The sequence below is a fragment of the Ostreococcus lucimarinus genome, chromosome 9 (assembly GCF_000092065.1).
Source record: "Ostreococcus lucimarinus CCE9901 chromosome 9, complete sequence".
Taxonomy (NCBI): Eukaryota; Viridiplantae; Chlorophyta; class Mamiellophyceae; order Mamiellales; family Bathycoccaceae; genus Ostreococcus; species Ostreococcus sp. 'lucimarinus'.
Window position 1 is genome coordinate 643,060 of NC_009363.1, and position 27,794 is coordinate 670,853.

At 60.1% G+C, this 27,794-nt stretch overlaps 16 protein-coding genes across 16 annotated transcripts; 9 read left to right on the forward strand and 7 right to left on the reverse strand.

Moving 5' to 3' along the window:
* Positions 1 to 811: 811 nt before the first annotated feature.
* Positions 812 to 3,965, forward strand: OSTLU_94768 (predicted protein; the record flags this gene model as incomplete). The annotated part of the gene is made up of 3 exons (XM_001419623.1): positions 812 to 1,093; positions 1,250 to 2,068; positions 2,799 to 3,965. The coding sequence occupies 3 exons, from the start codon at positions 812 to 814 to the stop codon at positions 3,963 to 3,965; spliced, it is 2,268 nt and encodes a 755-aa protein (XP_001419660.1).
* A 30-nt stretch (positions 3,966 to 3,995) lies between these two features.
* FBP11-2 (peptidyl-prolyl cis-trans isomerase, FKBP-type) lies at positions 3,996 to 4,778 on the reverse strand (the record flags this gene model as incomplete). The annotated part of the gene is made up of 1 exon (XM_001419829.1): positions 3,996 to 4,778. One exon carries the CDS (start codon positions 4,776 to 4,778, stop codon positions 3,996 to 3,998), a length of 783 nt encoding a protein of 260 aa, XP_001419866.1.
* Positions 4,779 to 4,863: 85 nt separating this feature from the next.
* OSTLU_16923 (predicted protein) lies at positions 4,864 to 9,543 on the forward strand (the record flags this gene model as incomplete). Its single annotated transcript, XM_001419624.1, has 1 exon — positions 4,864 to 9,543. The coding sequence occupies one exon, from the start codon at positions 4,864 to 4,866 to the stop codon at positions 9,541 to 9,543; it is 4,680 nt and encodes a 1,559-aa protein (XP_001419661.1).
* Positions 9,544 to 9,684: 141 nt separating this feature from the next.
* Positions 9,685 to 10,101, reverse strand: OSTLU_33695 (predicted protein; the record flags this gene model as incomplete). Its single annotated transcript, XM_001419830.1, has 1 exon — positions 9,685 to 10,101. The coding sequence occupies one exon, from the start codon at positions 10,099 to 10,101 to the stop codon at positions 9,685 to 9,687; it is 417 nt and encodes a 138-aa protein (XP_001419867.1).
* A 220-nt stretch (positions 10,102 to 10,321) lies between these two features.
* OSTLU_33696 (predicted protein) lies at positions 10,322 to 11,542 on the forward strand (the record flags this gene model as incomplete). The annotated part of the gene is made up of 2 exons (XM_001419625.1): positions 10,322 to 10,343; positions 10,776 to 11,542. The coding sequence occupies exon 2, from the start codon at positions 10,793 to 10,795 to the stop codon at positions 11,540 to 11,542; it is 750 nt and encodes a 249-aa protein (XP_001419662.1). The 5' UTR covers positions 10,322 to 10,343; positions 10,776 to 10,792.
* Positions 11,543 to 11,830: 288 nt separating this feature from the next.
* On the forward strand, positions 11,831 to 12,100 carry OSTLU_8897 (predicted protein; the record flags this gene model as incomplete). The annotated part of the gene is made up of 1 exon (XM_001419626.1): positions 11,831 to 12,100. A coding segment is annotated over one exon (270 nt), but the record flags the coding sequence as incomplete, so codon positions are not given.
* Positions 12,101 to 12,454: 354 nt separating this feature from the next.
* On the reverse strand, positions 12,455 to 14,896 carry OSTLU_16926 (predicted protein; the record flags this gene model as incomplete). Its single annotated transcript, XM_001419831.1, has 1 exon — positions 12,455 to 14,896. One exon carries the CDS (start codon positions 14,894 to 14,896, stop codon positions 12,455 to 12,457), a length of 2,442 nt encoding a protein of 813 aa, XP_001419868.1.
* A 290-nt stretch (positions 14,897 to 15,186) lies between these two features.
* lhca2 (chlorophyll a/b binding, possibly photosystem I light harvesting complex) lies at positions 15,187 to 16,221 on the forward strand (the record flags this gene model as incomplete). Its single annotated transcript, XM_001419627.1, has 2 exons — positions 15,187 to 15,221; positions 15,549 to 16,221. The coding sequence occupies 2 exons, from the start codon at positions 15,187 to 15,189 to the stop codon at positions 16,219 to 16,221; spliced, it is 708 nt and encodes a 235-aa protein (XP_001419664.1).
* A 491-nt stretch (positions 16,222 to 16,712) lies between these two features.
* On the reverse strand, positions 16,713 to 17,150 carry OSTLU_7955 (predicted protein; the record flags this gene model as incomplete). The annotated part of the gene is made up of 1 exon (XM_001419832.1): positions 16,713 to 17,150. A coding segment is annotated over one exon (438 nt), but the record flags the coding sequence as incomplete, so codon positions are not given.
* Positions 17,151 to 17,737: 587 nt separating this feature from the next.
* OSTLU_94776 (predicted protein) lies at positions 17,738 to 18,154 on the forward strand (the record flags this gene model as incomplete). The annotated part of the gene is made up of 1 exon (XM_001419628.1): positions 17,738 to 18,154. One exon carries the CDS (start codon positions 17,738 to 17,740, stop codon positions 18,152 to 18,154), a length of 417 nt encoding a protein of 138 aa, XP_001419665.1.
* A 154-nt stretch (positions 18,155 to 18,308) lies between these two features.
* OSTLU_33702 (predicted protein) lies at positions 18,309 to 19,259 on the reverse strand (the record flags this gene model as incomplete). Its single annotated transcript, XM_001419833.1, has 1 exon — positions 18,309 to 19,259. One exon carries the CDS (start codon positions 19,257 to 19,259, stop codon positions 18,309 to 18,311), a length of 951 nt encoding a protein of 316 aa, XP_001419870.1.
* A 304-nt stretch (positions 19,260 to 19,563) lies between these two features.
* OSTLU_25095 (predicted protein) lies at positions 19,564 to 21,210 on the reverse strand (the record flags this gene model as incomplete). Its single annotated transcript, XM_001419834.1, has 1 exon — positions 19,564 to 21,210. The coding sequence occupies exon 1, from the start codon at positions 21,178 to 21,180 to the stop codon at positions 19,564 to 19,566; it is 1,617 nt and encodes a 538-aa protein (XP_001419871.1). The 5' UTR covers positions 21,181 to 21,210.
* Positions 21,211 to 21,351: 141 nt separating this feature from the next.
* On the forward strand, positions 21,352 to 22,169 carry OSTLU_33704 (predicted protein; the record flags this gene model as incomplete). The annotated part of the gene is made up of 2 exons (XM_001419629.1): positions 21,352 to 21,378; positions 21,576 to 22,169. The coding sequence occupies 2 exons, from the start codon at positions 21,352 to 21,354 to the stop codon at positions 22,167 to 22,169; spliced, it is 621 nt and encodes a 206-aa protein (XP_001419666.1).
* A 136-nt stretch (positions 22,170 to 22,305) lies between these two features.
* OSTLU_34792 (predicted protein) lies at positions 22,306 to 23,460 on the reverse strand (the record flags this gene model as incomplete). The annotated part of the gene is made up of 1 exon (XM_001419835.1): positions 22,306 to 23,460. The coding sequence occupies one exon, from the start codon at positions 23,458 to 23,460 to the stop codon at positions 22,306 to 22,308; it is 1,155 nt and encodes a 384-aa protein (XP_001419872.1).
* Positions 23,461 to 23,597: 137 nt separating this feature from the next.
* On the forward strand, positions 23,598 to 24,090 carry OSTLU_33706 (predicted protein; the record flags this gene model as incomplete). The annotated part of the gene is made up of 1 exon (XM_001419630.1): positions 23,598 to 24,090. The coding sequence occupies exon 1, from the start codon at positions 23,650 to 23,652 to the stop codon at positions 24,088 to 24,090; it is 441 nt and encodes a 146-aa protein (XP_001419667.1). The 5' UTR covers positions 23,598 to 23,649.
* A 790-nt stretch (positions 24,091 to 24,880) lies between these two features.
* Positions 24,881 to 25,819, forward strand: OSTLU_34809 (predicted protein; the record flags this gene model as incomplete). Its single annotated transcript, XM_001419631.1, has 1 exon — positions 24,881 to 25,819. One exon carries the CDS (start codon positions 24,881 to 24,883, stop codon positions 25,817 to 25,819), a length of 939 nt encoding a protein of 312 aa, XP_001419668.1.
* Between the last annotated feature and the right edge of the window lie 1,975 nt (positions 25,820 to 27,794).

Here is a 27,794-nt window from a genome sequence, read left to right on the forward strand (position 1 = left end):
ACGCGGTGCCCGGGCAGTACGGGGTGTACGCGCCCGGCGCGCAATACGCGAACGTGGGCCACGCGCAGTGCGTGGACGGGGCGTACTTGACCGAGAACTACGTCGGACCGATCACCATCGTGTTGGGGTGCTTTCTGCTCGGGCCGTTGCTCTGCCCGCTGGCGCTTCTGTGTCCGGTGCGTCTTCGCGACACCTGGCGAGACTGACGAAGGCGACGCGGAATCGCGCGCGCGCTCGGCTCGTTCGCGCGCGAGGCGCGAGCGACGAACAAACGCGCGGAGACTGACGAACAACGGCAACGCCTTACGCTTTACCGAACCGCAGTGCGATACGCGAACGAGATTCGTGCCCGCGACGCCGTACGACGTCGCGACGCAACAGCAGCCGCAGCAGTGCGGACAGGCGCAGCCGTACGGACAAGCGACGCACGTGGTCATGATGCCGCCGCAGAACGTCGTCATCGCGGAGGGTAGACCGGCGACGCCGACGAAATCGTATTATCCGAGCGTGTAGCGCGGAGGAGCCGCGAAAAGGACGTGAACGATAGCTTAGCTCGTAATGTCAGAATACTCGCGCCGAACGCGAACAAACCACGCCGACGTCACATCGTCGCGCGCGATAGCGACTCGTGCGCGGGACGAAGGGCGCGATGTCAGAACAATCATCCAACTACGTCGTCGTGCAAAACGGCATCGACGCGCCTCGCGCGGCGATGGAACCGGCGAGCGATGACTTTGGTAAGGAAGGTGTTGCCGACGAAAATGGCGCGCAAACGCTCGACGACGACGATTTTGAGGCGCGAAAGCGCGCGATGCGACGCGATCCTCGATGGGCGTCGAACGCGGCGGCGGAGTACGACGCCAACGTGGGTGCGAAAGGGCGAGAGGTGAATAAGTTGCTCGTCGAGCTAAAGGAGAGTCAAGACAAAATGGCGCAGAAGATAAGAGACGCGGAGGAGGCGACAGCGTGGGTGGACACCATCGAAGGGGCGAAGGCGACGATGGATAAATTACCAGAGTATACTTTAAAGGCGCGAGAGGCGAGTCGGAGGATGCAGGAGCTGAGACAACGATTGGAGAAGGTGGAGGCGCGCGTGAGCAAATTTTCGTAAATCCGAGGACGACGACGGCGACGTGTTTTGCCCTCGGCAGACCACGACGTCGTCGCGATGGTACGGAACGGTGTCGCGATACCATTGCGATGGGTCGTCGTCGTTGCGCTCTCGAGCGCTAGACGTGCGCGAGCGCAGGCGTCGGACACGTTCGTCGCCGAGTGCGCGGCGGAACGACTTGAGGCGCTCGTGTCCGCGTGCGACGCGAACTCTGAAGCTACGTTCGATCGAAACGAGTGCTGCGTGAGACTGCGAGAATTGGACTCGCGCGATTGTTTTTGCAACGTCAATCTCGGCGCGGTCGATTTCGAACTTCGCCGAAGGGCGCTGCCGGAGGTGCTTCGCGCGGAGCGCTTGTGCGACGCGAGACTCAAGTTTGGCAACGAGTGCGCGCCGTTGCCGCGGTTTCCACCGTTGAACGTGCAGCCACCACCACAGGCACCATCACAGGCACCACAACAACCACCACGGGCACCATCAACGCCGCCGCCACCGCCCGCGATCGTCTCGCCCGCGATTATCTCTCCGATTCAAGCCACGTGCTCGGTCGACGGCTTGGTGACTTTGATTCAAGCGGGATGCGCGTCCATCGTAGATTCAACGGATTCTGTACTCAGACAACGCGTTACCTCTGAGTGTTGTAGAGCTCTCGTTAAACTCAACGACGAGCGGTGCTTTTGCTCGGAAGGAGACATGATTCAAGAACTCCTTCGAGAGTTCCCCGCAAACTTTGGCGGCATGTTCAAGGCTGCGCCGAACGTGTGCGGGTCGACGATCGTCGGTGGTTGGCAATGTCTCCCGTTCGTCGATAGGACACCACCACCGTCGCCGCCGCCACCGGCGTCACCACCACCGTCGCGAGCGATTCAACGCGCACCGTTGCCCCCGTTCATAGGTCGCACGTTTGGGTTGGAGCGAGACGTCGTGGAAACGATCACGCGAGACGTGCAAACTCGCGTGTGCGGTATTTCGGCGTATGCCAACATTCTAGACGCTGGGTGCGCTCGCTTGCCATTTCTCGATGTTTCAACCAATCGCGCGAAACGGTGTTGCGAGCTCATCGCGCTGATGAACGCGGCTCTTTGTTTCTGCGAATCGGCGCTCGCCCCGCTCATCGCGAGCACGAGCGCCGTCGTCGAGCCCATGTTCGCCGCCACGACATCGAAGTGTCGTCCTGGTTTTCAAACTTTTGCGCGTGGACTCACGGAAGATTCATGTCTCGCCGTCGACGCCCCGCTTCCGGCGTCGCCGCCGCCGCCGGCCGCGCCGCCGGCCGCGCCGCCGCGAAATCCCGACGGTTCCGTCGTCTTCGGCGTGTGGTGGCCTTTCGCTCCGCGATCGCGTCAAAGTGATTCGCCTCCATTGTGGCCCGAGCGTCCTCGCGTTCCCCCGGTGCTCATCGGTTAGCGTTCGTTCGCTCGCTTGTATTGTAACTGTCACGCAGTGTCAACGACCTTTGCGCGCCACACGCGCGCGACCGCGACCGCGAGGCGCGGCGCGCACCGGACTCGCGCGCGCGATGACGACACGCGCATCGGTGTCGACGTCGTCGTCGACGCTCCGTCGTCTCCCGCGCGCGGTGCGATGGAACGCGCGCCGGACCGCGAGGATTGGGACGCGCGCGGCGTCGACGCGAAAACCGCCCAACGCGATGACGTCCACGAAGCGCGCGGTGTCCATGCCCGAGATCCGCGAGCGACGCGCGTTGATACCGTACTTTAACGACGCGCGAGAGCGACCGGTGTACGTCGGGGACGCGGCGCGCGCGAAAATCGCTGCGAGGAAAGTGGAAGATTTTTTGGCGCTTCCGCGCGAGGAGACGAGCGACGCGCTGCGAGCGCTCCGGGCGATCGTCGAGGACGGATGGGCGACGCACGAGCGCGAGGGATGCGGACACGCGCGACAGTGGCCAGAGATTTTCGTCGCCGCGAGCGCGTTGATACGCGAACAATTTCCGCAGTTTGGCGTCGCGTCCGAAATTTTACCGGGCACGGGGTGGGGGACGGAGAGCGAGGCGATCGATTGGGTGATTCGGCGACCTGAGAAGCACATCATCGCGTCGAAGATACATTTCGCCACGCGTTTACATCGTGATCCGGATTCATGGACGAATCCAGCGACGACGCAACGGCCGCGCGACGGGTGGCCCGAGTTGTCGATGCCAGACCGCAGTCGCTACCAGTACCGCTTCATCAACGTGCACCTCACGACGAGCGCGCTCGATCCTACCGGCAACGCGTGGCAAAGCCCGTTGGTAGTAATGCTTCCACGCGATGGCGGCGCGCGAGAGTGGGCTTTCGTGAAACGAAAGCTCGAGATGACGAGCGAAGGTGCCAAAGACGAAAACAACTTTGACGACAAGCTCAACATTTTCGATCCCAAAACGTGGATCATCCGCGGCAACCGCCTGACGCGAGGCGCGTACACGAAAGAATCGAAAGTCAAAGACGACACCGATACGCGTGGTGCCGATGGAATGACGGACGCTGAACGTGACTTCGAGTTCCCCGAAGTCGTTTCGCAAGACGACCAAGAATTCGTGTCAAACGGCGCGATTATGTTTGACTCGTTTGATTGTTGGCACGGCGCGGCGAAGTGGCAAGAGGACAAAGCTTTTAAAAAGACGCTCACGGATGTCGACCCCAAGGGTCGACAGCCGTTTCATTCAGCGCGATGTTCGATCGAAATGCGATTTCGCGTGCGCATAGACATGAACGCCGCCGGCGCTGAGAAACTCCAGTGGGGTCCTTTCACTTCGGCGGTGCGAGACGGAAAATTCCTCGACGAACCGCTTCGAGATTCCGAGGCGCGATACGATCTCGCTCGAGGGCGTATCGTTCGTGCGACGCGTTAGAGATGGTGTACTTTTCGTATTAATAATAAATTACAGCTTGCGTTCGATGGAGATGGTGAACACCAACGCGTCGCCCGGTTTAATAAATCGTCCAGAGCCTCGCGCGCCGTACGCCAGCTCCGAAGGACAGAACAGCTGCCACTCGTCGCCCTCTCGCATCAATCGCATCGCCTCCGTCCACGCCTTGATGACTTGCTTCGGCGCGAACGTGATCGGTTTCCCGCGCTTGTACGACGAATCGAACTCCGTGCCGTCGATCAACGTCCCCGCGTAGTGGCACTCGCACGGCGTGTCCATCTTGATGTTCCCCGGCCCCGTTCCATTTTTTATCGCGCGATACTGCAGCCCGCTGGCCAGGGTCACCACGCCCTCCTCCCGCGAATTCGCCTCCAGCCACGCCCGATCGCGCGCGTTCGTCATCTCTCGCCCCTCCGGCCATCGCGCGAGCTTCAGCGACGCCGTCTCCGGTCCCTCCGCGAGGCGCGCGACGACTTCGTCGAGCGACATCCCTCGCGCGTCGACGCCGTTCACCTCTCGCACGACGTCACCCCGTCGCGCGTCGAGCGCTTCGACGGCGACGTTTCCATCGGCGCTGACGTCCGCGATCCACGCCCCTCGATCGCGCGCGCCCTGCTCGAGCGTCAGCCCCAGCGGTTTTCGCGCCTCGATCGCGACGACGCGCGGGACGTCGTCGGACGCGGACGACGCGGACGCGCGGGACGCGCGCGCGCGGAGACGCGCGCGTGGAGACGCGCTTTGAGACGCGCGAACGCGCGCGCCGACGCGCGTCGTCGTGAACGTCGTCGTCGCCATCGCGCGACGCGACGTGCGGGACGTTCGATCGATCGATCGTTCGCGACAGAGCGCGGCGCGAACGGCGCGACGGCCGACGGCGACGATGGCGCGCGCGGACGACGATGACGATTACGATGACGACGTCGATGACGACGATCGAGGACGCGGCGCGACGTACGCGGACGCGGGGGCGCGAGACGACGACGACGACGACGATTACGACGGCGCGTCCGAAGACGCGATGGACGCGAGCGACGACGGCGACGCGTACGAAGACGAGAGCGAGAGCGAGAGCGAGGACGATGATTACGACGAAGACGTCGGGAAGACGAAGAAGCGCGGGAAAACGGGACGGACGACGCGGGCGAGCGGGGGGGCGGTGGTGGTGGTGCCGACGACGACGGGACGCGGCGAGCGAGGCGTGAAGGTGGCGTCGGTGAACGCGGACGACGCCCTGAGGGCGCAGTTGAGTGGGAAACAGGATCCCATGGCGTTCGTCATCTCGAGCTCGGTGCCGGAAACGGGAGAGGTGTTGAAGTTTACGTCGTTGTTGCACAACGCGCGAGACGGACGAACGTACGCGGCGGCGTTCGGGGACGCCAGACGAGGCGCGGGAGAGGACGACGCGTCCAAGGCGACGAATCGAAGATTAGACATGGAACAACGAGAAGACGACGGGGGGGGGAGCGAGAACGACGAAGATTACGATGAAGACGCCGAGGACGGGGACGAAGACGACGCCGCGTGGTTCGCCAAGGTTGACGAAAATTTTCCGCTCGAGCGGTACGCGACTTTAAATCCCACGCTGAGCGACGACGAGGACGACGATGAGTACTACGCCGATAACGAGGCCGCGCGGCCGGCGTTAGACGTCGGCGAAGCCGAGGCTCGCATGAAACCGCGTAGAGGCGAGAGCGGGTTGGAAAACGAAGAGTGGGAGCGCGGAGTGGTCTGGGGCGCAGATTCCGACGAAGACGAAGAGATTCGTCTCGCCGCGGTCGGTATCGACACCGTGGGCGCGTTCAAAAAGCCGCGACGCGGCGAAGAGACGGACTTGTCATCGCAAGTGACGGTTCCGTCGTTACCCCCGGCCACCGCGCTCGCGTCGGCGACGTCGAGATCTTGGGGAGAGCTCGACGGGGAGAGCCCGAGCGGCGGCGCGAGCTCGTTCGATAGCGCCGTCTCGGATTACATGCGACATCTCAGCTTGTACGGCGTCGTAGACGAGAAGCAGCAGAGCGGTGATGTGGACATGACGGACGCCAACGCCGCGCGTGGGGCGGGTGAAATGCTGCGCATGCGAAATCACGACTTCGCGAACGGGCGTTGGTTGGGCGACGTCGAGTGGGAGGGTAAACCGCGTCAAGTCATCGATCCACATCGCAAGTACATCTTGCCAAAGGTGCAAGTGAACCCGAACGATCCGAGATTGGTGTTGCAGTACAAGGGTGATTTAGAAGCGACGGTGTGGAAATGGGCCAACGCCGTCATGGCGCCGAGCTGGGATCTCGATCCCGTCAACGACATCGACGAGGCGTTGAATATCAGCATGGATGACAAGTACAAGGAGGAAAACGAGCAAACTGTAGACACTGGCGAGCGTCCCCCGAGACAAGGACGAATTGACGGCATTCAACACGCCGAATTCCTTCTCACGTCGGTGCCCCAACTCGTTCGCGATCCCCTCAACGATTATCCCGCGCCCAGGCCAATGCTGCGACCGCCGACGGTGCTCCCGAAACACGCCACGGCGTCGATGAAAATTAAAATCGCGGGGTCGGAGTTGCAAACGTTTAAGGTTTGCATCAAATCGCTCAATATTCACAGTGCGGTGATAAACTTGAAAGTTCGCGGTACCGACACCATCGGAAGCGTCATCCCTCGCATTCGCAAGCGCTGGACCGACTTAGACGGTCCTATTCACTTGTACTACCCGGGAAGTCCGAAGCCGAACGAAAAGTTGAACGAAGAAATGACGCTCGTCGATGCGGGCTTGCAAGCGCAAGTCGGCTTGCCGATCATCTATCTCGTGGCTCCGAAGGTTACGTTCATCAGCGAAGAGGCGGCGTTGGCGCCCCTCGCTTCCGACGCCGTTCTCGCGCCCCCGGGCGCGTACAAAAAACCCTCGGATTTGTCGGCGCGAAGTGGTACGCTGATGATGGTGCAGTACACAGAAGCGCGCCCGCCGCTCATCGCTAAGCCTGGTATGGGAGCAAAGAAGGTTGTGTACTATCGCAGAAAGACGCTCGGCGATCAAGGCGCGCGTCCATACGCCAACGCGACGACGACTGTCATTGATCTCAAGCCGAACGCGCCGTCACCCTTCCTCGCCGAACTTCCTCCTGGGCGAGGCATAACGGCCCTTGAAACGAGCATGTTCAGAGCACCGTTGTTTCAGCAAGCAAAGTCTGATGACTACGTTGATTTTCTTCTCATCAGAGCTCCGAACGGCAAGTTGACGCTTCGCGAAGCGCCGTCGCTTCACCTGGCTGGACAACAAGAGCCACACGTAGAGATTCCGGCGCCGGGGAGTGACATGCTCAAAGACTTTGAAGAGCGTCTCGTCAACGCCACCGTACTCCGCTACTTCTTGAACCTGCAAGCGAAAGGGCTCATCGAACCCGGCACGATGCCGACGGTGAAATCGACCGACGTCGCGGCGACGCTCTCGCACGCGCTTTCCGTTCGAGATGTTCGCAAAAATATTCGCCGAAAGATTTGCGCGGTGCGCCGCGGCGCCGAGGCAAATGAGGATGAGTATGTTCTCAATCCTTCGTACCGATTCGAGCACGAAAAAGAGGTGCAACGGATGGCGACGCCAGAAGAAGTGTGCGCGTACGAGTCGTATCGTCACGCGGTTGCTGTACTCTGCAAGGACCGCGATCGCGACGAACAGGAGCGAATTTTACGATTGTCGTCTCTTTCGCTTCAACAGTTGAAGAATGCGGTGACCATCTTGATCCGACACAGCGAGGGCAAGCGCAAGCGTCAACTGGAGAACTTGGAGTTGTGGCTGCAAATTCAGCCGTGGGCGCAAACGCACGAATTCCTTCAGGCTTCGCTGGGCACGAAGGGAATTTTACATCTCGAGACGTCGAGGAGAATCCAGCGACTCACTGGAAAGTTCTACAACTATATTCGACGTATGACTGTACCAGATCCTCCGGAAGATCGTCGACCTCGCCGCGAGCCCGGAACCGTGACGGGGACGAATGCCGATCTCCGTAAGCTTACGATGCCTCAGGCGCAACGCATCCTTGAAAACTTTGGGGTAGAGAAGGAAGTGATTCTCAGGCTTGAACGATGGAAGAGAATCGGTTTGATTCGTGAATTGTCTGGTGCTGCGACCGCGGATGGCACGAACTCTCACGCGGGCATGGCGCGTTTCGCCCGTCGCTTGCGAGTGAGCGAAGCGGACCAACTCAAAGAGATTCGCGAACATTCTGATTTGCTCTTCAAAAGACAGATGAAGCAATATTCTCAGCGACACACGCGTCACGAAGATTCTTCGAGCGGTGGCGAGACGGATGAAGACGATTCGTCGAGCGACAGTGAAAGTGAAAGCGATTCTTTGGCAGATGAGTTGGAAAAGCAACTCGAAGAAAAGGCTGCCAAGGATGCGCCGAACGAAGAAGACGAACGCGCCGAGCTCGAGGCGCTTCGTAACGCCCTTAAGGACGGTAGTTCCATCGAGCCATCCGTTGACCCGATGAAGGCTTTGGCGCAAGGCATTTTGGTGCCCGGAAAGAAGCTGAAATTGAAGCGAGTTTCGACCCACATCTTCCCAGACGGTCGATCCGCCAAGGTGGAGGACGACATCACCGAGTACGCGGGAGAGGCTTGGCTTCAAGCGCGCGCGCAAGGTGTCGAAGCCGCAGACGCTGCGACGACTGCTGCACTCATCGCATGCGGCATGGATAAGCCGCCAGAGCCGCCGAAGGAAGCCTTGGAGAGGAAGGAGCTCGACGACGAAGAAACTGGTCTTACTCCGGAAGCAAGAGCGCGTTACGAAATGCTTCGTCAGCGGAAACGTGCCAAGGAGCGCGTGCGACGAGCCGGCGAGAAGATCAAGCGTTTGCAGTCCATGGGCGTCACCGATGAAGGCGCGGACTTGGCGAACGCGCAAAAGTCGCCCGGAATCACGCCAAGCGAGAGGCCCGCACCCGTGGTTCCAGGTCCCGGTGGACTGAAAATTAAGCTTGGCGTCAGCAAGAAGACGATGGATAAAGTGTTCAGCTCTGGCGCGACGCCGCAGAAGAAATCCACGCTCGGTCGCAAGTTGCCTTGGGATAAAGTACTCATAAAAGTCACCGAAAGCGCAATGAAACATGGAACATACGGCCAAGTGTTTACGCCGGCGGTGACGTTGTCAGACTACGCAAAGTTTGTTGAGCAACCCATGGATCTGGGCGCCATCATGGCACGCCTTCGCGAGGGCTTGTACAATGATCCCAGCGACTGGGCATCGGACGTCAAGTTGATCGCAGTCAACGCGCAGGCGTACCACGGGAGCGAAGAACCGGTTGAGCTTCGTCTGGATTGGGTTCCTGGGATGGCGGCGGACATGGTCAACTACATAGCCGATCAAGCGAAACGTCACGAAGCGGACATCAAGGCTTCGTTTTCGGATTTCTCCGCCGACTCTCTGCGCGTTGCGCGTCAGGGAGCCACGGCCGGTGGTGATAGCGCTCCAGCCGAAGTCAAAACCGAAGTTCCAACAGAGCCCGCGGCGCCGCCGAAGCCGCTTCCAAAGCTCAAGTTTTCGTTTGGAAAGAAATCGTAGAAATAACTCGGTCGCACGGCACACGCATGCATAGATTACGCGTTGTGACGACGAAACACAAACGATTAGAATAGATGATTCGGCGTTTCCCCCATTATTACAAAACGTTAAAACGCACCCGAGCTCGATGCGATGGCAAGTCTACACGCCAGGAGGCCACGAAAGTTGTTGCCCTCCGATGACGTGGACGTGCAAGTGATACACGCTTTGACATCCCTCCACGCCATCGTTTATCACGCACCGGTATCCCGCATCGAGGTTTTCTTGCTTCGCCACCACGCTCGCGGTGTACATCAAGTGCCCTAAGAGCGTCTTGTGTTCCTCCGTAGCCTTGCTCAGGCGCGTCAACCCGGCGCGAATCTTCGGAATGACCAAAAAGTGCGTCTTCGCCTGCGGGTTCACGTCTCGAAACGCCATCGCCAGCGCGTCTTCGTACAATATCGTCGCCGGGATCTCTTTCGCGACAATCTTATCGAAGATCGTGCGCTCATCCGCGTCGTCCAGGCCGCGTAAATGCGCCTCTTGCGCCGCGAGCACTTCGTCGTGCGGCGTCGCCATCGTCGTCCCGAGCGTTCGTTTCCAGCGTCGTTCGCGCGCGCGTCGCGCGAGGGTGCGGCGTAAATGCGAACACGCGCGCGCGCTCGTTCGTTCCGTGCACGCACGCGCGGCGCGCACCAACATCAACCGACCACCGCGGAGTGACGGGTCGGACCGTCGCGCCGCGTCGAGTCCGCGGGTCGTTGGCGCGCGCGGCGACGGCGACAGAGCCGGACGCTCGGACACTCGGACACGCGTCGTCGGTGCGCGCGACGCGACGCGACGCGACGCGAACGACGCGACGCGCGCGCTCTCCGCTCGCGCGCGCTCTCCGCTCGGGTGTCAATAATCCTAACGACGGCGACGCCTCAAAGCCACGTCCGCCGTCGTCTTGTAGCGCACCGACATTGAATGCGAGATTAGGCCCTCGCGCCGCGTCGCGCGAAACGACGCGTCGCACGCGAACGACGATGACTCGGGCACGCCCGCGTCGTCGTCGATCATGGACGCGTCATCGCCGACGCGGGACACGCGATGTGAATGGAAAAGGACTCGCGCGGGGTTCCAGCGGCGGCGGGACGCGCGACGCGCGGGACGCGTTCGGGTCCGCGATCGCACTGACGCGATTCCGACGTCGAAACCGCGCGAACGGTGACTGACGATGCGTGCATTTTGCTTTTTGTGCGCCCTCGCAGACGGTCGGCGCGTCGTCATGGCGAGCGAGAGCAGCGAGAGCGAGGACGACGGGTTGCGACGACGGGCGCTCGCGGTGGACGGCGAACCGGACTATTCCACCGGGCCGCCCATGGATGGTTTTGAGTATCTCAGGCGGGTGGCGTTCGAGGCGAGACAAACACCGGACATCATGCGGGCGGAAAATATGGATTTGACCGCTCTGGAGGAAGAGACGGCGACGAGCGGCGGCGTAACGGCGGACGAGGAGACCGAGTTCGCGCCGCCGGCGTGGGCGAAACCCGATCGCGCGTGGGTGAGAAGGACGGTGGGTGATTTTAGTGATTTGAGGGTACGATTATCACGGATATTAGCGCGCTTTCCGACAAGCGTGAGACGCGGATCCTATCCATCGAACGCCGATAAACGCGACTGGGAAAGATTTTGCGTTGACGTTCGCGAGCCTCCACTCGGGGCCCTCGTCGCCATGGACGCCGTGACGTGTGCGTATTTACTACGACATATCTCACGCGGATTGTTCAGATACGACTACGACAGCGACGGCGTGGATGTCGACGACGTCATCAGACGTTTGCGGTGGTTTCACGCCCTCGTCGCGCGCGTCGATCTTCCGCTAGATGCCGACACCGAAGCGTCGATACGATCGGCGATGAAAGGTGTGGCTCGAGGTAGGCTGTCGACTTCATCTGAGGACGACGAGCTGCTGCCGCACTTGAATTTAGCCATCGCAATAGGGGGAGGGTATTTCAAACAGTGGCGCGGTGAGTAACGCCGTGCTTCCAAAAATAGATCACGGCGGCGGCAAATTCGTCACACACGGGCTGTCGGTGGCGATATGGAGATTCACGCTACGTCTCCTGATTTACCGTCGATTATTGACGCCGTTCAGCGTGGATCCATCGACGACGTAGACGACGCACTGCGGCGCGAGACGAGCCGAATCGACGAGACCCATGAGTCAGAAGACGCGCTCATCTTTGCCGTGCGCGGACGCAATTCAGACATGGTGAATCATCTTCTCGCACGCGGGGCCAATGTTCGTTTTGCCAACGCGCACGGTGATACGGCGCTTCACCTGGCGTGCTTATTGGGCGAGGTAGACATCGTCAAGGCTTTGCTTTCTTACGGCGCAGAGTTGGAGCGAAGAGGCGCGAGCGCAAATCGCCCGATCCATCTCGCGTGTTCCGGAGGATTTGAAGACGTCGTGACGACTTTGATACTTCGTGGGTGCTGTGTAAACGCGACAAACGCTAACGGTGCTTTACCGAGCGCGCTTTCACAGAATTTCAAGCACATCAAAGCCATCGTGCGAGGCGTCGAACAGGATGGCGAAAAGGCGAGAGAACAGCTGCGGCGTGATGTCGCCGCTAGACTCGCGAATGAAGCCATCAAGAGGCGCGAACGCGAACGTGAACGCGTCGAAGCGGAGCAACTTCGCGCGCAGGAAGATGCAGAAAAAGCCGCGGAGGCTAATCGCGAGCGCATCGCGTCGGAGCAGCGTCTTGCAGAGGAACGCGACCAGCTCGCAACAGAGTTGGTCGCGTTGCGCGAGAAGGAAGCGGAGCGATTGAAGTTGGAGGAAAAGAAGCGGGCTAAGAAAGCAAAAGCGGCGGCAAGTAAGAAGGGCGCGGTAAAAAAGTAGCGAGTGAACAAGTAGGACGTAGCGCTAGTGTCGATTTTGTTACATCGATGGTAAATTTGATAGCAGAGTGTACGCAAACTGCGCCAGTTGCCCCGCCGTTTTCGAGGCGCACACTTTCGATCTCCACAGTTGCCGACAACCGTCCCATTTCTTCGCATCGAGCAATTGCAGATTATACACCGCGACTTCGAAGTTCCACAAAACCATGCGAAGCTCCACGAAAGAAGACGTGTGGCATTGTTTCATGAGGCCAACGATGTGCGTCGCGAGCCAATCGAGTCGTCTCCATCGATGAGACGAAATCTGCAAGAAGTGCAGTATTTCGGCTCTCGTCTGCGCGATCGTCGGGTGATCTTTGACGGCTTCTTCGGTCAAGTGAGCGTAACCATCAAATAGCACGCACTTTCTCTCTAGATTGTCAATCATGGACTTCTCGTCTCGATTGTCTCTCGGAGGTTTGCCTTCTTCATCTTCGCCGCGGCGATCGGAGAGAAAGCGATGGAACTCGCGCTGTTTCAGCGTCAACGCCACGAGGGCCGACATCGTGGCTAGTCGCATTCGCGGCGTCAGTTGAAAGTAATCGGCTTTCGCTAATAATGAGCTCGCGCGCGATGCGGCGAGTTTGACGTCCATCACGTTGCCCTCGTCGTCAATCAACTCGCGAGCAATCTCCGGCCACGCGTGGACGTGAAGTTCGGTTTCGAATCTCGCCACGCGCGTGGGGGCTGCCGTGGGATCCGCTCTTCGACCCTCGACGACTATTTGCTCGATAACCGATATCGATGGAGTCACTTGTCCGATGAGTGCGCAGTGAACGTCGCGCAGGAGCGTCCAAGATGCCTTCGAAACCGGGCACATCACCGCGCGCATGAAACGATGGAACGAAAATAACGGAAGGCGCAACACGTCGGCGTGTTCGGCACAAAACTCCCAGACTTGGAGCGCTTCCTCGACGATACACGACTTCGTATTGTACTTTTCTTTCACTTCTTCGATCCACGTCGCTAAAGTGTCCTCGTCTCGCGCGTCACTCAAAATTGGACGAGCGTCAGCGCACGATTTCCACCCACCCTCGCCGAAGATGCGCTCGAGGTCTTCGTCGAGGACATCGACGACGTTGGCTTGATGAGACATCACAAACTCATCGCGCGTTTCTCGAATCATATCATACATCGTGTGTGTTTTCTTCATCAACGCGCTTATCATTTGCGCGCTTCGGCGGTTTAAATGATCCAATTCATTCATGCACAGATTGCAAAGCGTCGTCTTGCACGCCCACACGTCGGCGATTTTGTAATCGGTCCACGTCTCACCTTCGGCGTCTCTGTCATTTACCATCCGCAATGCAGCTACGTCTGCGGGCTGTCGCGTCAAAAGCTCGGGAATTATAGACTCGAGCGATGATCGCGGACTTCGCGGCAGCGCACGCGCGGTTCGGCGAGCCAAATCATATCTCATTTGAAAGCTTCGGTTGTACAGCATCGAGTACGTCGCCTTTGGTTTCAAAAGCTTGTACGTCGCCGTGGACGTTACGAGGTAGAATCCACGAATCTCCGGCACCGTCGCGACGAATGAATACTGATACGCGACGATATTACCAACTTCAATCTGTCGACCGCCGTCTTCTTCGTCGTCGTCACCGAGCGGCGCCAACGCGTCGGATCGTACCTCTCGCAATCGACCTGAGATGCGAATCGTCGCCGCGACGTCTGGATTTTCGAACAAATCTTCGTGAAACTTTATGCAGCGCCGTCGAGCGCGAGTATCACAGCTAGCCGACGTAGTCTCGCACTGAACGAGCTCGAAATCGTCCAATAAACGTATGATGCCGCCGTGTGCGCCGTCGCCTAAACGCTCGCACGCTCGCTCGCTGGCGTTGTACTTTTCCGCAACGTCTACTTCGTCATCGTCTCCGAACCAGCCATCGCGAACGGCGAGCCTGATTCCCTCCGCGCGCTTCTTCGATCCTCTGCTTCTCGTCGCCCCGACCCTCTTCTCGATCAAACTTTCGACTATTTCCTCGATAGCTCCCCACGCTCTCAAAGTCAACGCGTCGATTTCCATCCGCGCCGTGACGTCCGCCGCGCATCGAGTCGCCCTCGCACGTTTCGCCTCGCGCACCGCCTCGCGCGCGCTCCGCACCGTATCTTTCACCCTTGTCCAGATCTTTTGATTCATCGCGTCTTCGTCGCTATCGTCTTTCTTTCCCCGTTTTGTCTTCGTCTTCGTCTTCGTCTTCGTCTTCGCCGTCTCGTCGTCGCGTCTCGTCGCCTCGCGCGCCAGTGTTATCATCCTCTTCGCGATCGTCTCCGTCATCATCGACCCCGAAGGCGTCGGCGCATCGCAACACATCGTCGTCGTCGTCGAGGGCGACCCTCTCGCCGCGCCCTCCCCCCGTCGCCCCTTCGCCGCCGTCGTCTCGTCGAAGTCAGCACGCGTCCGAGGCGTCGATTCGTCGTCCGAGTCGTCGTCGAACGCCATCGCGCGTCGTAACACCACCCATACGGCGCGTTCGACGTCCATGAGTCGGGATGAAATCGAGTCCGCGCGCCGCGCGGATCTCCCGCGCGAACGCCGCGCCCTCGCGGCGCTCGCCCGCGTCGTCGTCGGCCGTCGAGTGGCGTTTCGTCGTCCCGCGTCGGACTTTTCCCGATCTGGGTTCTTTCTAACTGATTGCCCATACGTACGCTTCACGACTCACGAAGACCCCCTCGCGCCGCGGCGGGCGATTGGCGTTGCCGGCGCGTCCGCACACACTCACGCACGTCGACATGTCGGTTTCCATGCGCATTTCCTCCACGGCCGGGTGCGTGTTCGCGCTCGTTCGTTCCGCGTCCGCGTCCGCGTCCGCGCTCGCGCGTCGCGCGTTCGCGCCCGTCGCGCGCGGTCGCGCCAGACGGATCGTATCGAGCGTATCTTCGATGCGCTCGAGCGTGCGATCGGGGGCGCGCGCGCGTTCGCCCGGCGCGCGCGCGCGTACGCGCTCGGGTCGCGCGTCGATGACGATGCGAACGAATCGAACGCGTCGCATCGCGCTCGACGCGCCGCGTCGTTCGCGGCGTGGACGCCCGATTCCGTCGACCCTTCGATCGCCGACTGACTGATATCCCTCCTCGCTCTTCGCGCTCGCCAGGCTCAAGACCCGCGTCGCGACGAAGACTCGCGCGTCCCGCGGCCCGGTGGCGGTGTCCGCGAACGCCGACCGTCCGGTGTGGTACCCGGGTAAGGCGCCGGCGGCGCACCTCGATGGGTCCTTGCCGGGCGACTACGGCTTCGACCCGCTCTCGCTCTCGGCGGATCCGGAGATGCGCCAGTGGATGGTGCAAGCCGAACTTCAACACGCGCGCTGGGCGATGTTGGGCGTCGCCGGTTGCGTTGCCCCGGAGCTTTTGACCAAGATCGGTGTCGCGGACTTGCCGAACTGGGTCGACGCCGCCACTTACCAATACTGGGCCCCGGGCGGGACGCTGTTCTTCATTCAAATGGCCATGTTCAACTGGGCCGAAATTCGCCGCTGGCAAGACATGAAGAACCCGGGCTCGGTCAACACGGATCCGTTGTTCGGCTACAACTCCAACGACACCAACACGGACGTTGGCTACCCGAAGGGCTTGTTCGACAAGTTCGGCTGGGCTAAGGATGAGAAGACCACGGCGGAGCTCAAGTTGAAGGAGATCAAGAACGGGCGCTTGGCGATGCTCGCCTTCCTCGGCATCTGCGCGCAATACGTCCAAACGGGCGTCGGTCCCGTCGAGAACTTGTTCAGCCACATGGGTAACCCGGGTCAAGTTGGTGTTTTCATGTAGATTGGACACTTTGCGCGGGTCTTTTCGGGTCTAAACTACTCTTATAATGAACGTCAGTGAGACTGTAAACGTCGCTCTTCGCTCGCCTTCGTCAAGTAAGAAACTGCTTGTTTTACATCGTGCCTACATAGAATTACTACCGTTCCCGCGCCGTGGTGCTACTCCAACATTTCGCCGTCATCGTGCAGCTGCTTCCCGATGACGGATGCCCACTCACCCTGAGAGTACGCGAGCTTCACTTCCTCTTCGCTGAGCTCGCGGATCCTCGACATCGGGCCAGCCGCGCCGCGCCCCGTGGTGGCTGATATTGTCGTCCCTGTGAGTTTTTGAACGAGCGCGCGCGTCTAAAGTCAGTCTTCGAGTGTGCACGAGTCACGGCGCGACGATGACGCGTGCGTCGACGCTTGAAACTGACGTCGCGTTCGCTTCGCTTCGCTCTGCGTCTTACCGAACACGGTGGCGTTGGGCGCCGTCTCCAACACCGGTAAAGGCGGCACACCGACCGCAATCATCCCGTGTTGCAAGAAAAACGAGTGAAACGTCATCAAACAGATTTCGTGCCCGCCGTATCCTTGTCCCGCGCCCCCTACTTCGGTGAACGAGCTCCCTATTTTCCCCTTCAACGCGCACCCGTTTGAGTGAAACGCCGCGAGGCGGTCGAAAAACGCGCTCATCTCTGGAGCCATGCGACCGTGTCTCGTCGGTGAACCGAAGATGATGCAATCGCTCTCTAGTATGTCCTCGGGCGTCGCCACGGCGCAGTCCAGAATCCCTCTGTCGTACGCCGACGCGTCGTCCTCGCCGCGGATCGTGTCTCGCACGCGCAGCACGCGCACGTCCGCCCCCTCCACCGCGCGCGCGCCCTCGGCGATGACGTTGGCGAGCGTCACGAGCCTCGCGGACTTGCTGAAGAAGACGACGGACACGCGGAACACCATGAGGCGCGAGCGCGGCGAACCGACGCGCGCGAGACGGCGCGGCGCGAGAGACGCGCCGACCGGTGGCGACAGACGCGGACCACCGGCGCGATTTCGGAGGTCGGCTGTCGCGCGGGACGTGGGGCGGCTAGGGTCTAGCGTTCATGACGATCTACCGCTTCGCGTCTCTTGAATACGACAAAAGTGCGTGGGACGATTTTTTTATGGGACGACGCGATATTCGCGATATTCGCGCGGATGGGTGGCGTCGTCGCGCCCGCGACGCGCGCGCGCCACTCGTCGGCCGAAACCGCGGTCGTTCGACGACGGGCGACATGGCGAACGCATACGCGACGCACGGCGCGTGCCTCCGCGTGTGCCCGAAGTGTCGAGGGTGCGGGACGACGACGCGACCGCCGACGATGGCGGTGACGACGACGTCCAAGATGGCGACGCGAGGCGCGACGACGACGGTGACTCGCGCGTCGTCCGTTCGCGGAGAATCGGACCACGGTGAGGACATGCGTGAAGTCGTCGCGCGCGATGCTTCCGCGCCGACGACGCGGCGACGGGCGCTCATCGCCCTCGGCGCGGCGGCGATGAGCTCGAGCGGCGTCGTCGCCGAGCCGGCGAACGCCGAGCTCGGGCCGAACGATTGCTTGGAGTGCGGTGGACGAGGCGTGGTGGCGTGTGATATGTGCGGAGGAACGGGTAAATGGAAGGCGCTGAACCGTAAGCGGTCGAAGGATACGTACGAGTTCACGGAGTGCCCGCAGTGCTTCGGGCGTGGTATTCGAGTGTGTCCGGTGTGCTTCGGCACGGGCGAACGCAACGTAAAGGGTTTATTGCGTAGAACCGAAGCGACAGAGCTCGTGAAGGCGATGCAACGCGGTGAACTCCGACCGGGTGACGTGCAAGCGCTCATCGAGGAGGGTAGGTCGATGAACACCGAACGCGGGGGCTTCGACGCCGCCCCCGCGCCCGCGAAGCCAGCGGCGCAGCGTGAATTTTTATAACGCCGCCGCCGGCACCGCACCGCGCACGGTAGAGATGTGATGGTTTACTAGAAAAGGGCGAGTCCACGCGCGCACACGGCACGACCTTTGCTTGATTTTATTGTAGTGATTTGATGAACGCATTTCTAACACAACTACTGTAAGTCCATCTCGGCTACGCAGCGAGTCCTCTCTGCAACTCGTCGATGAACAGACGCTTCACACCTTCGTGGGTCGTTGTTTTCAGTGATTTCGACGCGAGCTGCAAGAAATCTCGCTTCCTGCGTCGTAACTCCGCGAGCGTGAGCACGCGCGCGCACCGCAACGTGGGCATACCTTCGCCGAAACCGTACACCGAACAGCAAGATCCGCCGTTGCTCTGTTGAGCCGACATGATGGTTTCGACGACATCTTGCGCGGCTCTATCCATCTCATAGCGCAAATTGGTTCCGCTCAAAGGTGAATTTTGCGTCGCTTTGTTCGGGACGAGCGTTCTCGCTTGTTTTGTAGTGTTTGACGAGTCTCCTCGTACGTGAGCGCACAACGCGTCGTACAAATCGGCTTCATGTCCCGGCGCGTCCAGGCCCGGTCGAAATGTAAATAAAGGCGAATCCCAGCGATTGTTCGCGATGGGATGTTCAAACCGAAAACACAAGTCTCGTAGTATGGTCTCGTCGTACGCAGACTCTCCCGCCTCGTCATTCATTTGCGCCACGCGTTCGTCGCTCGCGTCGACGTACACGACGCAGTATCGCGCCGCCGCCGCTCGAGCCGCGCACCAGAGCTCGTATCGAAAGCCTTTGATCGCGTTCAACGAATCTAATATCACGCACGGTCCCTGAGCGTGCAGAATTCTATCGCAAGCACTCCTCAACGCGCCTCTCGTCATCTTTTCCTTCGCCGCGTTCTCATACGCCTCGTTCCTCGCGCCGGCGTTGACGCTCGCCTCGTCCACTATCGTCACCTCAGCGTTTGCTCCATCGGGCGCGGGCGCGCGCAGGCGTTCGGAAAGCTTCGAAACGACGGATGACTTTCCTGAACACGGTTTACCGCACATCACGATCAAGCACGCCGAAGGGCGCGCCGTGGAGGCCTTCGTCTGTGTCAGCTCGCGCGACACGTCCATTCGGGTGGCGGCGGTGACGCGCGGGCGCGGTTCAGACGACGATGATGCTCGAGGCTCGATGCGACGACGCCGATACTAAATGCGTCGTGCTTTGACAACGCCGCTTCGCGCGCGGCGACGTGTTACGAACACGCGTCGGTCTGAGGCGTACCCGCGGTGCGGCGACGAGTGGCGCAGCGTCGGCGCGCTCACGGATGTTTTAGAGAGTGCGACGTTTGGACGCGCACATAGCGGCACGCATCGACATCACTAGCGTGCACAGTTTTCATCACACGTTCTCTACGTCTACTCTTCAGAGCGACTGCTACGCGTACTCGCGCGAAGGATATCGCACGCGTATGGCCATCGTATCGCCGCCCGGTTCGTTGTCGCATTCTAAAACACCTCCAGCGCGCTGGATGAGACGGCGAGCGATGCGCATGCTGGGAGCGTCTGTATCCACATACACTGAACCGTTCGCAAGCGATGCGTCCACCTTAACTTCGACGCCGACGCCAGTTTGGACGTCTCGCGCGTATGGTTCTTCCACGGCGACGTCTATTACGGCGCCGCGAGGAGCAGCCATAAGCGCGAGGTCGATGATCTGCGCTAGAGCAGAGCGCACGTCTTTCGGACTCGCATAGACAACTGTTTCCGGATTCTCACTTTCGGGCAGCGTCGCTCGCATCGCCAAGCCGCTGCTTGTCGCGACGACGTCTGATGTCGCGAGAAGCGTTATGACGACCTTGGTGACGTCGCACATTTCATCGCTCGAGACGACTGTCAACGCGTCGGTCCTCATCGAATTCGACGTCACGCGCGCGCGTGTGCCGTCAGTTAGAAACTTTTCGCTGACGTCCGTGCGGCCACCGCTCGCACCGTACAACACGCCTCGTTGCTCGATGGATGAGTTTGGATACAGAGCGCTCTCCAACTTGACGCTGAGCTCGGCGAGCGCGTCTCCTTGCTGCACTAACGCCTCCGCCATATCACCCGCCGGATCGTCCGGCTTCAAGTAAGTCTTCAGCATGCCCCCGAGCGTTCTCAGCGCGGTTAGAGGTTGCCGACTCTCGTATAAATATCCACCGACGGTTTGATCGGCGCGGTACGCGGCGGCGACGGCGACGACATTGTTCCTATGAATCGCCCATGCGTCTACGAAGGCGCTCGCGGAGACTTCGAGAGACTTACGCTGTTTCTTCGTAAACGCCACCGAGGCGTCGCCCACGGCGTCTCGTCCCATGCGTTCGACGACGATGAGCCCGATGAGAGACTCCTCGTACGCCAAGCACGCCACGACGGCGTTCGCTGACGGCAAATCGAAAGTTTTCTGAGACGCCAACGTGTCTTCGGGTGCGTCCCAATCAATCGCGCTCGCGCCGTCTTCGTCGTCGTCGACGTTTTCACTAATATCCGTGTCGAATCCCCCCTCGTCCCAATCTCCCGTGAAGCTGAGAGTTGATTTTTTATTCGTCGACGCCGTTGACGCCCCTCGCCGCGGCCAGGCGGCGACGCGCGTCAACCGCATGCTCGTCGTCCCACCGGACCCACGCAAATAAATCATACATTTCGCGTCATCGCCATCGTCGTCGTTGGACATCATTCTCGCCACCAGTTCCGCGTGCGTGTGCGCGAATCGCGCGAAGAGGTCGACTTCGCTCTCGCGCGCCGCCGTCAAAGTCGTCGCCTGTGATCCCCCGTCTGATCTCGAAAGCGCCAGCGCGTTCGAAGGTGCGGTCGCGTTCGCACCCGTGGGCGTCCACTGCGCCTCCTCGTCGTCCGACGCCACGGCGTGAGGCGGGCGTCGTCCTCGTCCTCGCCCTCTCTTCGCCTGGGCACCGCCGCGCGCGCCGCGTGCGCGACGACGCGCGCCGCGCGACGGCGACGACGACGGCGGCATCGCGCGCGCCGTCGTCGATGCCGCGGACGAAGCCATCGCCATCGCCCGTCGCGCGTTCGCCGCGTCCGAGCGCGCGCGAGTGCGACGACGACGCGCGCGCGCGTCGACCCTCCACCCTCGTCGCGCCGCGGCGACGGGGGTGCGCGTCGAGGCTTTCGTGTCCTCATTCGTCGTCGCGCGCGCACCGTCGACGGTGCGATACGGACCGCCGACATGCCGTCTCGAGGAATGTCCGCCGAGGTGCGACTCGCGCGGATGGGCCATCGCCGCGCGCGCGCGATCGAGCGTCGAGAACGCGACCGCGACCGCGACCGCGACGCGCGGTGCTCAGATTTGAATTGAAATCGATTGAAATCCATTCAATCCAACGCGACGGGCGAGCGAACGAGGCGACGACTGACGGATGTCGACGACGCGCGTCGATGTGGCACGCGTAGGACAAACGTATCACCGTGCTCGCGATGCTTCACGAGTCTCGCGAGCCGTGGTTGCTTAAAGACGTAGAAAAGGCGGCGTCCAAGCGCGGCGTCGTGATACAAGCGGTGAAAGACGTCGTGCAATCGCTCGTGGACGACGACTTGGTGCACGTGGATAAAATTGGGACGATGAATTGGTACTGGGCGTTTCCGGGCGAGGCGACGAACAAGGCGCGCGCTGCCCTGGAAGCAGCCGAATCGACAAAGGCGCAAATGGACGCCGAAATCGCGGCGTTGGCGAAGGGAGTGGCGGAGGAAAAGAAGAAGAATCCAGTCACTGCGGAACACGAAGAAATGAGCGCGGGCTTGAGCCAGGCGAGAGAATTGAACCAGAAGCTGCACGTCGAGCTCGAAACGTTTTCGAGCTCGAACCCAGAAACCGTCGATGCGATGCGCCAAGGCGCGAAGATTTCAAAGCAAGCGGCGAACGTGTGGACTGACAATGTCTTCATGATGAAATCGTGGGCGGAGAACAAGATGGGAGATAAGGAACAAGTGGCGCAGTTCTTTAAGACGGAGGGGATTAATTTGAATACGTTCGACTACATTGAGTGAACGCGCTGAACCCACGACGATGACGCCGACGACGAAACGACTGATTGATTTTTTGTACAACCTGTAACTTACTTCATCGAAAATCACAATATCCTTCACAACAACTATCTACGCTCTATAATTCGACACATTCCAATCACGCAGCGCCCTCGAGGACGAGAACGTCGTCTTGTTCGATCCGCGCCGGAGCCGCTGGTGGTTTTCGATTAAACACCGCCGACGCCGCGGCTTCGGCGCTTCCGCTCTTTCTGAAGACGAAAGTTGTGTACAAGTACGCCGCCTCCCACTCTTCATCCGTCATGCTCATCGAATCATCACCCATGATTTGTGACCAAAGTGCCGACGCTCGCTCGCGAGTCTCCACCCCGCTCAATTGCGAATGAACGTAATCGTGAAAATTTCGCCACTCCACTAGCTCGAGGCCGTATTCAGCCGCCAACGAAACCCACACGTCTTTCGGCACCATGCACTCGCGACACTTCGTGACGGCGTCGGCGAGTGTAAACGTGTACTCGATGCCGAATCCATCGGTCTGGTTCGTAGGAAACACTTTGCTCTTGAACGCGTCGTCGAACTCAACTTCGTACACGGGATTCCAAAAAGCCAAACCATCCGCTTCTCGAAGTTTTCTCACCAGGACGTTGGAGTCCACCGTGGTGCCTATGAAATATCCTCCCGGCCGTAACATCGTGCACACGTTTCTCAGCGCGCGACGCGCGCGCTCTTCGGTCGACAACGAGTAGTGTATGGCAAACTGGCACGAAATCACATCCAGCGTCCGCACGTACTCCGGCAACACAGACGCCAAATCGACGACAAAGGCGTCGCCGGCGACGAATTTTGCCGGGAACTCTCGCGCGTGCTCGGCGTTGTACCGCTTCACGGCGTCCCGTCGCACGCTTTCTAACGCTATATCCACCCCCAAATACGAGGCTATCTTCGCCCTGGCGTACTTTTTCAAATCGCCACCCTTCCCGCACGCCAAATCCATCACGCGGTCGTTTTCGCGAATCTTCGACTGCAACAAGTTGGACTTGACCCAGTTGTTCAAGCAACGCAAGCGATAAATCGGTGATTGCTTACGCTCTTGGTGCGTTTGATTCGCGCGTCCGCTGTAATGCTGCGCCACCAATCGCGCGGCGTCGTCCTTCGTCGCGGTCGACGACGCCACCGCGCCGGTGTCCTCGTCCGCCGCACCGCCGTCGCGCGTCGACGGCGCGTCGGCGCGTTCGACATCGCCGGCGTCGCCGGCGTCCTCACCGCTTCGTCGTCGCTTACCCGCGACGACCATGTCGCGTCGTCGGCGCGCTGGTGAGTGATGAGTGAACAACGTCGCCCCGGTGACGAGATGATGACGCGACGGACGGACGGATTGGATTGCGCGTCGATCGACACGATCGGCCAATCGTCGGCGGACGTCACTTTCGTGCACGCACGAAACGCTCGACCGAGTGAATCACGCACTCGCTCAACTCTTCGCATGTCTCGCGTCTCGACGCTCAACCTCACGTCCAAGCTCGTCAACTGCGCGGCGTTGAAACGAACTTCTCGACACGCGCCGACCGCCGCGCGATCGATCAAGACGATGGCGTCCATTGAAATCACGAAAGGCGTCACTTTCGACACCGTCGCTCGCGAATGGCGATGCAAATGGAGCGAAGATGCCGATAAGGCCTCGCTCGCGGCGGCGCAAAAGGTGCTCGACAAGCACTTGCCGGCGATGAAGGCGAAAGGCAAGGTCCAACGCACCGTGTGCGGCGGTTGCCTCGACTTCAAGGCGAACACGTCCATGAGCGCTGACGCGTTCGGCGCTTGGGAAGCCGAAGGATTCGCGCCGGAAAAGCAATTCTTGGAAGAGCTCGCGGCGATCCCTGGAATCTCGAGCATCGAAACGCAAACGTTCACTTTGATGTCCATGTAAGCGCGCGACTCGCCGACGAGACTCCTCGGCGTCGAAAAGCTCCTCGCGTCGTCGTTGTCGTCGTGTTCCACCGCGGCGACCGTCGCGCGATCGCGGCACTTTCGTAAAGCACCAATCCTACTTAAAACGACGCGCTCGTTGTAATCTTAAAGCGCAGCCGTCATCAGACCGGCGAACGCGCCACTCGACGAAAAACCACTCGACGAGACTGATAATCTGGAGTCAAGCAGAATTCTTTATTATCCCGCACTTCGCGCCGCACCTCGGACGCGCGGCGCGCGTTATGGACGAAGATGAAGCGATTGATACGCTCGCCGCCATCCTAAACCTCGAGCACGATCGCGCGCGGTGCAGGGAGTTGCTCGAACGAACTGGTTTCGATTTGCAGAGCGCCGTCGACCGAGGCTTAAGCGGCGACGACGCGGCTGCTGACGTTGGGTTACGACAGCGTCGACGACCTAATACTAGTCATGGTGGCACGAGCGCTAGACGCGATGCTCCCCGCGCGCGCCCAACGTCAGGGTCGGGGCGCGTTCGACGAAGCGGCGGGGGTTCCAATCCAGTCTCCTTCGTCGCCGCTCTCGGCTTCGGCATCGTCAAGGCTGCGGTGAAGCTTTCTGTGGGCATCGTTGACGCCGCATTGCGTGTGGTTCTTCCCTCAGGCGTGTACTCGCGATTCTCGCGACCGCTATTGCTTCTCGCAGCCAGCTTCGACTCGTCCAGCGCGCTGCCGAGAGGCGAAGGGGGCGCCGAGTCTCGCGCGCGCGAGTTTAGCGAGTGGTTCTCGGAAATGTTTCATGATGGCGATACATCGCGTGGCGTGCATTTCGTGCAGCTGTCACATCGCGAGGCTGTCGCCTTTGCGCAACGAGAGACGAAGCTCTTGTTTGTCTACCTGCACGCGCCGGCGCACCACGAATCGGAGCTTTTCTGCGCTCAGGTTCTCGCCGATCCCACAATGACGGCGTATGTGAACCAAAATTTCGTTGCATGGGGTGGAAACGTGCGTGACGGTGACGCGTTCTCCTTGTCCGCAGGGCTGAAACCGACGGGGTATCCGTGCGTGGCGATTTTAGACTCTGTGTCCGGCGGAAGCGGAAGCGCGAGTTTGGTGATGTCGTGCGAGGGGTTCATTGATGTTGATGTTTTGATTAGTGCGTGTGAAGAGGCGCTCGCTGGTCAGAACGCTAGCTTAGATGACGCGCGCGCACGACACGCCGAAGTCGACGCCAGTCGGCGATTAAGAGAGGAGCAAGACGCGGCGTTTGCCGAGTCTCTCGCTCGAGACGCGGCGCGCGCGAGAGAGTTGGACGCACAGCGTGAGGCGGAAGAGGCTGAACGTAGACGTGTGGAAGAGGAGCGGCGCGCGGTAGAAGAAGAGACAAAGAAAGCCGAAGAAGCCGAGCGTCAACGCGTCGAGGAGATTGAAGCGCGGCGAGCCTCCAAGGCATCGAAACTTCGTGATGAACCAGCCGACGGCGCCGACGGCGTGTCAAAGCTCGCCGTCCGACTCCCAGACGGTTCTCGCGCCGAGCGTCGATTTCATAGCACGGATACGATTGCCGACGTCTACGATTTTGTCGATACGTTGGAAGAGCTCGACGAGGTCTCGTATTCGTTGGTGACCAACTTTCCTCGACGAACGTTCGCGCGAAGCGAGCGCGTGTCTCTCGTCGACGCAGGAGTCCACCCGAATGGCGCGATGTTCGTACAAACTGAGTCTTCGTGACGACAATGTAAAAATGCTCCTCCCTACGCTAGCGATGTCGATGCGTGCCGCGATGTGCGTGTCCAAACGTCGCACACTCTAAAACGTCCGTGAGCGTGATGACATCGAAAGGTGCGTCGCTCGTCTTGCTCACTATGTAGACGCGTTGCTTGTTGAGTTTTGAAAACCATTCGTAGCGAAAGCACGAGTCAATCTCGACGGTAAACACGCCCGCGGGCGGGACACCGCTGAGCAAATCTGTTCGTCGAGGATCAATAGCGAGTGCTCGCTTTCGTTCGTGCTCGTATTGCTCGCGGCGAAACGCTCTCGACTTCTCAAAAAACGCGCTCTTAAAGCCGCCTTCGGCGTCATCGTCCGGTGCGCTGGCGGCATAGCCGCTGTAACTCGTGCCGTGCGTCAGCGCGATGAACTCGGCGACGGGCAAACCCAGCACGCTAAAATGTTCACGCGTCAACGTGCGCAAGTCGCCATTCGTGATGTCTGCAATGATTCGACCGTCTTTCGAGACCACGGCGGCGCCAGAGACTTGTTTTTCTCTCATTTTACGATAGCACTCGATCGTTGGAGTGCTCGCGTCGACGGTGACGAATTCGCGTTTGCGCGCGTCGCTCCCGAATCCGAGATCTCGCAATGTGTAAGTTTCCAAAGAGTGGGTTAGCTTGCGATCGTGCTCTGCCAGCCACTGCAGTACATCAGTTTGCGAAATCAGGCGGCGCAAGGCGCCATCGGCTTCGAACAGCACGACGCGGTGCACAATCGTGCTTCTGTCCGCGTCGCCACCGAAGAATCCCTTAACGATTAAATCGTACACCGATGTTGCGGCCGCGTTAGGCGTGTACATGAGATCGGCATCGTAACCAAGAACTTTGATAAGGTGTGTGTCGGCGACAACTCTTTCAACTTTTTCGATCTCCGTCATCGCGGACAACATCGTCGTCACGGGTTTGATGATGTCAAGCAGAGCTTTGACGGCGTCACGTACGTCGAAAACTCCGATGAGCGTTTCGAGAGGCTCGTTATCTTCGGGTAAGCGCGTATCGAGAGTGTCCGCGACGATCACCACGGGCGCGCTCAGGATGTTGTGGCGCGCGAGAACTTCAAGAGCCGTGGCGACGTCGTCGTCATGCCGCAGCGTCACCACGCGCCTCGGAAGTTGTTCGCGCTCGAGCTCGGCGACTTTCGCGCTCTTCAGGAGTAAATCGCGAGCGTCGATGGTACGACTCATGGCGTCGCGCGTCGCTGTGAGGTCGCGCGTCGCTGTGACGAGGATACGGGGACGCCAACGGGCGTCGCTGTGAGGTCGCGCGTCGCTGTGACGATGTCTCCGAGACGTCCCATGTTGGATTTCACATTCGCGAGCGAGCGCGCGTGAAGATACACATGCGCGAACCACACGGGGATCGCGAATGAACGATCGCGGGCTAAAAATAGAAGAAACAGGAATGCGAAACGATTGACCGACGTCGCAGTCGTCGTCCCGCGTCGTCTCCCAGCGCGCGTCGCCCGCACTCGCCTCCCTGAACTAGGGTTAGAAACTAGGTGTAGAAACTAGGGTTAGCAGTTTCTCTGGAACATGACGCTTTTGCCGCCCTGAAAGTTGCGCGAGTAAAGGGGTCACCGAAACCACTACACTGGCGGTCGACGACGCTGGAATTTTGCGTACACGCATGAAACACGCATTTGCATCTGTGTACGCGCGCGTTTCGCGGAACTCTGGGTGCCGGCGGCGACCCGGACCTTTACGTCGTCGCGGGCGTAGGCCGCGGTTTGGGTTTTTTTGGAAATGTGTGATACTGGTTTTGGGTTGAGGACTACGTTAGTGAGGGCGGGGTAAACGAGGGTTTGGAGGACTAGGGTTTAGGGTTTAGGGTTTAGGGTTTAGGGTTTAGGGTTTAGGGTTTAGGGTTTAGGGTTTAGGGTTTAGGGTTTAGGGTTTAGGGTTTAGGGTTTAGGGTTTAGGGTTTAGGGTTTAGGG